We start from the raw sequence: 12,204 nt of genomic DNA on the forward strand, positions 1-12,204 counted from the left end.
ACCACACAACCCATGGCCCCTTAGGGCACTGATGTAATGAGCCTCAACCTCAAAACACAAACAATAGAGTATTCCAGTCTAAGGTCAAGCCAATTAGTCCATGGTAGAAACAGAACCCAAGGGAAAAAGCAGAAGTGAAAGTCAAATGTATAGTCCAGAGTCAAAGCTAATATAAGAATACCAAGCAATGTGGTTGTGTTCATAGTCCAGGAGCAGTTCAAATTCCAAAAGGTACATGACAGACAAGGATCCAAAGTCTAGGTATGGATACACAAGTTGCAAGCAGCAACTAGGTAACACGCTGCCAAGCCTTAAATTGTGCTTTCATAGCTGATCCCGATTGCCTGCCTTCCTCTCAGCAAGCCATGCCAATCTTCTCCACTGAGAATTTTCTTTCTTCATTTCCACAAAGGAAAGCACAGTTAACTCTTAATTAGGCTGCTAAACAGAAGCCTCTGTTGAGAGAGAATGCTTCTGGAACATGGCCATACAGACTGGAAAACACACAGCAACCCAGAAGTCTCTTATGTTTGGCCAGCAGGCTGAGTAGCAGTTACTTCTGGGTATAGCTGAGGGGGTTGCTGTTCCTGGCTGGGCTCTAGCTCAACAGCCAAATCCTCACTCAGCAAGCCGTTCTCCACACTATCCATGACACCTAAGGTCCTCTGGGGTATGCTTACTCCAACCAGTCAGAATCCAATTGGCAGCCATCACCCAGAGGACCTTTTTGTTGTGGCTCAGTCTGAGCCTGAGCTTTCTAGCCTGAGTTTCTTCAGGACTAGGAGGGTTACAGATTTCTGAACATGTCCCGATTTCTGAACATGTCCCTGTTTCTGAACATCTCCCTGTTGTTGAGGCAGACAGTGTTGATTCTAAAGAAGAGATGGCATTTCTGTTTCCCAGAGAAAATAATGTTGTTTTAGATGAAGGTCATGATTTAAGTGAAACTTCACACCTGCAGGTGGAGGAGTCGGCCACTTCATCTGGGAGCTCAGTGCATCTCAGTTCTCAGGGTGACCAGTCCCAGGATAATGAGTTATCCTGCCTTGAAGGTGATGGGGATTTGATTAGGGAGGGCCGTTTGCAATTAAGGGTACGCCGAAGTGCTCAGCTTGCCAACAAATGGGAAGTTCGAGGTCAACGTAATGCTTTCATGCTAGGTAAACATATTTAATGATCTGATTGAAGTCAATCCTTTGTCAGTGCAATGTTGCTTACATCCTGTTAACTTCTCTGAAATTACTTTGGCTCTTGGGAAAAGGTTTTGGCTCTTTGGGACTTTGGTTTTGATCTTGGCTTTTGCAGACCTTGTCATGCTGCCATGGATTCTTGTTTGACCAATGCTAATGGATTATACTTCATGTTATTCACCTTTGGACCTTGGAAACTTTGCCTTTGCATTTAAGACTCTGTTTTGGTTATTGGACATTTGCAACCCTTTTTCTATGTTTATGATTTTGCTTTTTGTTCAATAAACTACAAAACCTACAGCCTTGGTGTGCAGTGGTGTGTTGAGCAAGGTGAATCTATCCTGAGCTGTGACACTTTTCATCAGCCACCCCACAATTGTGGAATGATCTGCTGGAAGAGCTGTCAGAATTTAAAACAGAATTAAAGTCCTATCTCTTCTGGCAAGCCTACCTAGTCAATTCTTAATCATGAGTTTTAAATTTACATTCTATTACCACTATATATTGATTTTGTACCCTGTGTTTGGTTTATGTTTTATAATGATGTGTTCTGACAATGTTGTACTCTGCCTCAAGCCATTAGGAGAGGCGGGAAACAAATAAAATGCATCATCATTATTATGCTCCAAAATGGCCCCAGATTAAATAGCCAGCATAAACACAGCCTGAAACTGTAATAACATATCACTTTCTTTGTAAATGAACATGTGTTTTCCTTACAGATTTAAATAGAGATTTTGTGAGATGTTAGTCTCTTCATACAATATGTCTGAGTTGTAGTGTTTATTTTGAGTGTCTGTGTTGTAAATATTAAATAATATTTTGAAGGCATCCTGTTTAAACTTTTCACTACTCACCTTAGACACATGAATTACAATCCATCTCATCCAGTGAGTCTTTACTTCTATATCCAAGGAAGCAAACACTATACAATTGAAAGATCTTCATTTTTTTAAAATGAAGACAAGCTTTCTTCTCATTCTAGTTTTACTTTAAAAACAATTTCAGTTCACAGTGATCCATGCATTCTCAGTCCACTAGCATTAACTTTCATTTGTATCCCTTGCACGTGGAATGTTCCTGTTGGGAAATGCTGACCCAGACATATTAAATTAATAAGCAGAGCGGCACACATGAGCAAATTCAAGAGTCTCTGGCTGCTTTTATTATACCTCTGTTCTTTCACTCAGAAATCAGCTACCTACCACACTATGTGAGAACATATAGAAAAATATCCCTGCTGGCTTTGAATGCTCTCAGCTGTGTACTTTTCAACTTTGTGGTGTGCTGATGGGAAGTTATTTTCTGTTATCAGAGTGGCTTCCTGCTGACTTTGAAAAGTTATAATCTTACTTTTGAAGAAGAAAATGGGAAACATGGGTTTTGTGATATTTTAAAGACTTTTGGCATAGATCCAAGTTTGGACTTGCCTTGTCTACACTGAGATATGTACGGAAGGTCAAATGTTAATTTTAGAGAACGATTATACTACTATGCAAAAGTCTACCAGGAGTTAATGACTAGAGTTCTAGACTATATATTATCCAAATTTAGGAATCAATAAGATATTGAAAAACAAAAAGAAAGAAATAAGAAGAGGAAAGGGGGGGGGGAATGGCTGCTTGGGAGCCACAGTAAGTTCTGGCCCAGCCATTAGGCAGAGTTGTCTCAGATGGAAGATACTGGTTAGTTTGGAGAGGTTTGGGCTGTCAGCCTCTGATTAGTCTACTCCATTAGAGGACAGAGTTACGTGAATATATTTATTATTTATTTGGAACATTTATATCCCATCCTTCTCAACCTCCGAAGAGGGACTCAGGATGGCTACCAACAGGCACTATTCAATGCCAACACAAAATAAAACATAGCATAAAACAGTTAATACAAAATAAGACAGTTATAAATGTACATCGCATTAAATCAGTTTACCAGTTCAAATCATCATCCTAAAAACAGTGAACCTGCTGCCTCTCCTATATCCCCTAAACTAGGCACTTGCCTTTACAATCAATGTTACAATAAGATTCAAGCAGCATACTGATCCACATTTTTTGCCTGCAGGGGAAGAATATATTTCTTTCATACTTTATTTCCATATTTCAGTAATATACTGGGAGGTTGTACTACTCATACAGTGGAAATAAAGCAAAATAGAAGGTGTTTGTCCTGGTATCTTCAGCATCTGATACCAGAAAACATCCTATTGAAATGTTTTGTAAATTATCTGTATTTTCTATATTATAATTGTCTGGTCTGACATGAGCTAAACTGATGAGGAATTGTCTGAGGTGAGTAATTCAATTTGGGATAAGTGATTGGTATGAAGCCTCCTTCTTTGGGGACATACAGTTCCTTCTAACTCTATGATTCCATGACTATAGATGGATTTATTTAGTTGACTTGCATGACTGGATAAGTCTGCTGATTCTAGGCGGAAATATTTCCTATGCTAATCCTAGTCCCGTTTATCCATATTTTCCTCATGTCCATTTCCACTTTCAATTTACTAAGAAGCATTTTTTGCCTGCCTCTGTGATACTGCAAGGGCCAATCCCCATGATACAATAAGGGCTTGGCCCCAAATCGCTCACAATAATTTTTGTGACATTTTCAGGGAAATAACTTTGTAACTCTGCACGTAATAGTAAACCCAACTGAATACAATTGGATTTATTTCTAGTAAATTTGCATGGGATTGTGCTGCACATTGCTGATAGCCGTAAAAAGGAAAGATGCTAACACCCCAACAAAATGAACCAAAGCACCCTCAAACTGTAATATCTTTAATCCAATTATGGATCTAACTTAAATGACAGAGAATAACCCAAAAATATATAATATGCATTGAAATAACTGCTTTCACTTGAAATTGGCATATTATAGTGTCATTTCTATTGAAAGAAAAACATGAATTTGAGAATTTGTTTTGAAAAAGAAATATATTGATATTGTAACATACTGGAAGATCCGGTAGAACAACAAATTGAAGTACGGAGTAAAGTAGCATGTGGGCAGGACTGTTAAAACAAAAGTTCAGTAAAAGTTGGTGATTTGAAAGTCATACCTGCCAGAGACATTTTTATATACATTTTCTAAGATATTCTATTGAAATTTTTATATTTTCTCTGATAGACATATGAAGCAAAAGAACTAGGATGACTTCAAATACGAAAGGTATATTATCCAGATAAGTGTCCTAGGCTCAACAGATAACATAGCCCAGCAAAAAATTCTTGGTATCTTGGTTTTTAGGCCTGCTACTGGGGCTATTTGGGATACTGATTCAGAAAATTGCATTGAATAAACTGCATCAGCTCTAGTTTCTTCAATATGGTTATTATAACTTTCTATGGCAAGCAGATGACTGGTATATGGCATATGTTCTGTATTTCAAAAACTAGAGCTGATAGGGGACAAGTGGTACCATTTTTGGAAACAGGTCTAACATTTGAGACAACAAAATGTGTCTTGGCGGTGTAATTCTGGAAATTCTACAGAAAATACAAACTCATACAAAGACCATGGAACTATGTAGGATTGCTCTGCCCACTGTGTAAGCTATACAAGCCAATCTTAATTCAGAATAAACACTTCTGAATAGAATGGCTGAAGTAAATATGACAACTATTGTACAGCTATTTTGAAAGACTCCCTTCTGCAGTATGATGGGTATCTCTGTTATTGGTTGCATAACTAGAATTGGTGTCTCCCAGTGCAATAATTCATGTTGTCATCCCACAGGCCTCCTCCTATACCAAAACTCTTAGATCTCATGAGAATCAGAAAAACATTTAGTCAAGCTCTCAAGCTGTTGGGTGCACCAATACTATTTTGAAATGATAACAAAAAGGCTGCCATTTCTTTAAAATGTTTCCCTTTTTCATTTTGTGCAAAAGAAGCAGTATTATTCTGCAAACAAGAAAAAAAAGAACAAGGTCAGTCCGCAACACCTAACATCTTATAATGCTTCAGTGATATATTTTGTTGTTGTTGTGAGCTGTCAAGTAGGCTTTGATTTATGGCAGCTCTGTAAAAGAGAGACCTTCAAGAAACCTTATTGTTTACAGCCCTGCTCAGGTCTAGCAAACCCAGGGTGGTCTTCCTATTTTCTGCTTCAACTTTACTGAACTACATATGACATAAACAAATTCCCAGGTTTGTAGTTTGTGCTATTTTTTCTTTTTCAATCACAATAATACTATCCCACTCAACTGATAACGTTGGATGATAAATGGTAAAACAATAAAAAATAATTTAAACATTCTATAAATCTATAACACAACTGCATCATTTAAAAAAAATGAAGTTAAACCAATATCAAACCATTTATGTGTGTGCCTTGGCTGAACTCATTAGGGTTCAAAGACCTTTAATAAAGAGGTTTTAACTTGGCACAAAAATGAAACCCATGTCAGCAGCAGTGGGACCTCCAAGGAGAAAGCTAACACCACTAGCATGTCACAACTGAGAAGCCCCTCTCCCATGTCCTTGTTTAGTCCATTTAGTGCATTTCACCCACTTGAGAAGGAGCCCCCGGTGGCACAGTGGGTTAAACCCCTATGCCGGCAGGACTTAAGACAGACAGGTCACAGGTTCTAATCCAGGGAGAGCACGGATGAGCTTCCTCTATCAGCTCCAGCTCCTCGTGTGGGGACAAGAGAGATGCCTCCCACAAGGATGGTAACACATCAAAACATCCGGGCATCCTCTGGCCAAAGTCCTTGCAGACGGCCAATTCTCTCACATCAGAAGCGACTTGCAGTTTTCTCAAGTTGCTCCTGACATGACAAAAAAAAACCCACTTGAGAGACACAGAGCATAGCCCTCTTGCAACCATCAATCCTCTGAAAGGTATACTTGGGAAGAGGCGCTGCTTCAAGTACTGAAGTCTCAAACTATTCAGAGCATGAAGTATAATTCTCAATATGTTGAATTCAAACCAGAAATGTTTAGCAGCCAGTGTGACAGAATGGAATGTCCTTCAAAATATTTAGAGTGACTTGCAAAAAAATAAATAATGAAATGCGCTGTCAAGGATTTCAGCAAGCCCCCTTCGCAGAATATGCTATTCCATCTCTCATTCAACAGCTGGCAAACAACTCCATGCTTACTCAACTGGATGCTTTTCATTGTGGCATTTGTCTGGACAAGAATGCAGCGGGGGGGGGGGGGGGGGAGGGGATCACATAGCCAATCAAATGTTGGATCACAACTTCTAGAACTCCTGTGCAGCATAGGAGAGGAATGCTTGAAGTTGCACTGTAACGATTCGCACAATTCTCACATGTGGTACATAGGACACGCAAACAACGGTTAAGTTTTTATTTCAGGGTATTTCATACATGACTAACCTACACCCAATCTTGTTTCTTAAACCCTATTGGGCATGACTTAAAGACCACACACCTCCCCACAACATTCATGCTTTCCTGGGGGGGGGGGGGGCAGACCTCCTGTCAGAAACATAACCCCCCCCCCCTTAATAGGAGCAAGTGGTTACAAATAAGATATGAATACTTTATGTTTCAAAAAAGATTTCACAAAGAGGTAGGATGGTGTACCTTATCCACATAACACAACTTGGCTTCGTCAAACAGATGTGGGTAATGTGGAAAAATGTGGAAGAGAGAAAGTTGCCAGTTGAGTGCAAGAACCTGGACAATATGAAGATGTGTGCACACATTTGGTTTTGGTTCACTCAAATTCAATTTATCAAACCCAGAGCTACTCCAGGGATCCTTCTCAATAATGTTTCTGATTTATTCCTTTTATTTATTTCCTTTGTCAGCATTTACATTTTACCAGGGGGAAAAATGGCTTTCTGTACTCTGTCTGACAGCCTCTGAATTTTAAATCCAAACTACCTGTCACATTTGGAAATATTTAATCTCCAGTTCAGAGTTGGGTCCTCCCTAGTGAGCACATATTATGGAAACTGAATTGACTGTATTTGTCACTGAGGCCAAGACGTAACATGGTTTCTGCCTTAAAGACCTTTTTGCTACCCCACAGAGAAAACATTCATTTGATTCCTTTGCCTAGAAACTTCAGATGTTTCAGGCGCAGCTTCTGAAAGATTCAGCAACTGCCATCCTTTTATGTTGACAATTATACCATTAGTATCTTTCCAATGCAGGATGGGATTCCAATTGAATATCAGCATTGCACATATCTGAGGCCTCCTAGCACTTATTACTCTGGCTATTATCAGTGGGTTTGTACTGCAAGCAGGACTCAAAAGAACTGCAAACTGTATAGATCTATTACCTTTAGTGTGCAATTAATCTCGTTGACATTACTTATATGACTGTGGATTAAAATGCCTGGAAAGCATACTGTTGAATTCTGTTGCTCATTAATATTGATCAAAAGTTGTTGTTCTCTTTGTGTTAAAAGCTACTTAAAGATTACCTGTAAAAGTATTACTACCCTATTGATTAAAAACAAAGAATCCCTGAAGCCTGCTGTGCTTTAAAGCTTCGCTGCAAAGATAAATGTTTACTGACTTTATCTAATTAAAAATATCAGTCACATGCAAAGTTGGGTGACATATCCTCTATATTATGACAAACATTTGATTTCTGTGCCACATTTTCTACTGAAGTTTCAATGAGGGGAAGGCTGTACCTGTCATGTAGATGTTGAAAACAATCCAAAGGATAGCAATTCATTCCCCATCCTCTGACATTTGATTAACATATATTTGTTTAACATACATTGAGGCAATATACTGTGTGTTTTCTTCATTTCTGAAGGATTTTCAATTGGGAAATGGAAAGAACAGTTTTAACAGTGTGCACCATTTTGAAAACTCTGTCAGGTTATGTTGGGCAAGGCAAGAAGGGTATGTGTTTTCCCTCCTCATTCTGGTGCCATTTCTTATCCTTTCATATATTTTTGATGTGGCAATTGCAAGAGCATGATGATTAATTTGACGGGGTGCTTGTGAGTGCTGGAAGAGTTGTTAGGAAGAGAATCAACTCTTTTGAGATATGCTGGAGAATACTTCTGTGGATATTGTGGATTGTTTAAAAAATAAATAAATACATCATACCTAGGTCACATAATGAGAAAAGATGACTTGCATGTGACCCCAGAGAAAATAGCAAAATTTAATAAAAATCTTAGCGACAAGTGCTGGAAGTGTGGAAAGTGCAGAGGGACCTTCATCCACATGTGGTGGAACTGTGAAACAGCCAAGGCATATTGGAAAGAAATTCATAACAGTTGCCAGAAAATATTGTAGAAGAAGATCCCTTTGAAACCTGACTACTTCCTTTTAGGATTCACAGATGCTCAATGGAATATAAATGAGGACAAACTGTTTGTATATATGACCACGGCGGCGAGACTGATTTATGCAAAATTATGGAAACTAAAAACAAGACCTAAAAAAGAGGATTGGATAAAGAAAATCTTCGATATAATGAATATGGACAAACTAACGTACTTTCTGTCAAAAATACAAAATAAACCAATGAAGATGACGGACTGGACACCACTGAAGATATGGCTAAAAGAAAACAAAGTGAAGTTACTAATTTAAGAAGCGAAATTAAATGAGCGAAGGTGTAAGGATAGCCCAGTACACACACGTGGGATTGTGTAAGGGCATAAATATATACATACATGCAGGAAATTTATACGGAACATGGACAGTCCCACCACTGAGGGAGATCCGAAGAACTACTTAAACTCAACAAACAAGAGATATAAGCAGAAAATACCACTATGAAGAGAAAAGGAAGAAGACACCCCCTACCTGCTTTCCTCCCCTCCCCCTCCCTTCCCCCTCCTCCCTTTTTTTCCCTCCCCCCCCCTGTCTCTCTCCCCCTTTCCCCGTACTCCCTATTTCCACTCTCCCCGATTTTAATATTATAAAAATTCACTAATAAAAAGTATTTTTTTAAAAAAAGAAAAGATGACTTACTAGATGTACCAATAATGCTTGGTAAGAAAAAAAAAGTAGGAAAAGAGGAAGACAACATTCTGGATCAGTGGTTCCCAGCCTTTGGACCTCCAGTTGTTTTGAAACTCAGCTCTCTGAAATCCCAGCCAGATTAGCAGCTGTTAGGAATTGTGGGGCTCAAATCCAAAACACCTGGAGGACCAAAGGTTATCACTGAGTTTGTCATTCGTTAAACTTCAAAAAATTATGTCCTTAGTCTTATTTATAAATAAATTACATGCTCAAAAATTAACAGGGGGGGGGGCTTCTAGTGTAGCAAAATGAGACTTTAAGTACTCAAATAATTTATTGTTGAAGGTTTTCATGGCCGGAATCACTGAGTTGTTGTAGGTTTTTTCGGGCTATATGGTTTCTACCTTATAGCCTGAAAAAACCTACAACAACCCACTCAAATAATTATTTTTTAAAATACTATTGCATTCCAAGGAATGAAGATCAGTTCTTTATTGTGGAGAGGAATTTAAAAGCAGTTGTGGAGAACTCACTTCAGATGTTTTCAAGCATGTAATCACTTTTTAAATGCTAACAGTATTGACTGCCAGTTTTTCATAGACAAAACAATTGAAGTAAAAACTGTCTTCATTAGTGGATAAAAAGAAAACCTGCTCATATGTTTATGAAAGCCTGTGGCTAACATCCAACTGCAGATGGGCAAAGAAAGAGTCTATGAGTCTATGAACACATTTTTGGGAAACTGGCATTCATTCATAGTTTGTCGGCATTCTTCTAATATCTGAAGACAGAATGCAATGGTTTTGGCAAAGGGAGAAACTGGCAAAGCCAGCAACAAGGGATAGCATGCAAGTCACTTGGTTGGCCACAGGAGAGATTTTTGGGGGCTACATGTGACTGTTGGTCCACAACTGGAAATTATTGGGAATCATTTAGTTCATGCTGAGGCTTTTCACAAATTTTAGTCTTGCATATTATAATAATAACTTTACTTCCTTTGGACAATGTAAGTTTGTTTGTGTGTGTGTGTGTGTGTAATAAAAGTAAATTGAGCCCTCTGGTATTCTTATGGTAATAAAAATGTATTAAACACAGTCCCATACACTATTGTAATGCCATATTTGTTACATTACATTGAACCAGCAGCATGCTCTGTCTAATGGTGGTGATAAAATCCATTTTTCTCAGCCTTTTTACGATGTTATTCAGGAAATTTGTCAAAGGATGTAGCCATTTAATCTTCTTTTAAAGCTGGGTAGCTCACTAATGTATGAATTTACCTTTTTGCATGCAAATATCTGATTTGTCATTTCCTCTTTCTAATTTTTCAGGGCCATGCATTCCTAATCCCTGTCATAATGGTGGAATATGTGAAATTAGTGAAGCATATAGAGGAGATACCTTCATAGGTTATGTTTGTAAATGTCCACGTGGCTTCCATGGGATCCACTGCCAGCACAGTAAGTTTTTTTTAATATATATATATACATGGTATTTTCTGTTCCCTTCCTTTTCAGATGAGATCTGCTATGGCTTTTCTACATACAGTTAAGCTTCTAACTTTTTGTGGAATTTAGCCAATAGCTTTGTAAAGCTATAGTATGATCTCCATATTTATGGGACCCGTATCCAGAGATTTGCTTAATCATGGCCATCAATATATGTTCTCTCTAGCATTTTCTAGATCCTTAATTTCAAAAAGGTTCACTATTATCCACAGTTTCATGTATCCATACAAAGTACAGAAGTGCATCCCCATGCATACTGGGGTTCTTAATGTAATTTACCATATTTATGACAATTCTCCAAAAAAAATTCATGCTTGAGGATGTGATCACTGGCAGACTTCTTCCTCTTTTATTCCATATATCTTTAGTTTAATCTGTCAGTGGTAGATAGCACAGCAGCATTAGGAGCAACATTATAACTATAATCCACTTGCCTAGCTTAAGCAGAATAAAGCTTCCCCAGTGACTTCATGGTAAATAAAAATAAGAGTTAGAGACAAATACATTTCACAGATGAAATCTGGGGTATATGGGTCCAAGCAACATCAGGGTGTGGTCAAGATGACCAAAGTTAAGAATGAGGACAAATGTACCAGCTAGGAGAGACTGAAGCAACTTGCTTTTGCATCTGGGAAAGGCAAGATTCAAGGCCATCTCTTCTCTCCCTGCTGCTGGGTTAATTAAGAACAAACTACTGTTGAAGTTTGAACTCAGTTTGCAGCAACTGAAGTAAGGTGAGGAGAAAGTTGGGTAGTGGGAGAAGGAGAAAGGAACTGAGACATTGTAATAGGAGCTGAAAAGTGAGTTGACAGATGATTGATTGGATCTGTTTCTGCCCAGTCATAACAGCTGGAGGGAGTGCAAACCAATAAATCAACACTGCTCAAAATGCATGGTTGTGACTTTCTTCAAAGAAAGAAAGAGAGAAGGAGAAAGGAACAAAATCCCAGTAACTGATCAAGTGTATAAGGTTAACACTATTTAATTCTGGGAACATGCAAGAGTCCCCAGTTTCTTTGTGATTTTTCCCCCTTTTAGCTAGAAAAAGTTAAGTTTAACTCTTTGTCGTTAAAAAAAAGATAAGCTTAGTGCTTCTTTGCTGTACATTTAAAGGTATTAGAAAAGTGGAATGTGGACTGATTTGCCAGTGGGCTCAGGGCTTCAACTTGATGTTGTCAGCAGTTCATTTTGCTAATGACAGCTGAAGATGAAAAGGCTTGTTAAAAAAGCAGATATTTATGCTAATGTATTTCCTATATCCTCTTTTTTCAGCCCATTTCAATACTAGCCCAAGACAGGTGCTTTTAGTCATGTTTTTTAATTCAGTGGGAAGACTTTCCTGAGGGCTTTATTAATGGATGTACTACATTTAAAAGCAGTGGACTTCTACCATTTAGGTTGAAAGCACCAAATTAATTCTATCTAAAATTTCTTATGACCAGTTGGGGAAATGGCTTTTAAATTATAAATTAGGTTTTTATATATATATAAAAAACTTTCTCTCATTACTTTGGGGATTTTAACAAATGGAAGAGTTTTGCAAAAAAAAAGGGGGGGGGGGCTGTTTTCTCCATCTTAACAGTTT

At 38.1% G+C, this 12,204-nt stretch overlaps 1 protein-coding gene across 2 annotated transcripts in view; it reads left to right on the plus strand.

The window, feature by feature from the left end:
• The window catches only part of EDIL3 (EGF like repeats and discoidin domains 3), a 325,907-nt gene that overhangs the window by 180,310 nt on the left and 133,393 nt on the right, over positions 1-12,204 (plus strand). For both annotated transcript variants that reach the window (XM_060761741.2, XM_060761742.2), the window contains one exon: positions 10,443-10,571. In XM_060761741.2, coding sequence (XP_060617724.2) covers positions 10,443-10,571 — 129 coding nt within the window. The remainder of the gene's footprint in view (positions 1-10,442; positions 10,572-12,204) is intronic.

The sequence above is a fragment of the Anolis sagrei genome, chromosome 2 (assembly GCF_037176765.1).
Source record: "Anolis sagrei isolate rAnoSag1 chromosome 2, rAnoSag1.mat, whole genome shotgun sequence".
Classification (NCBI taxonomy): Eukaryota; Metazoa; Chordata; class Lepidosauria; order Squamata; family Dactyloidae; genus Anolis; species Anolis sagrei.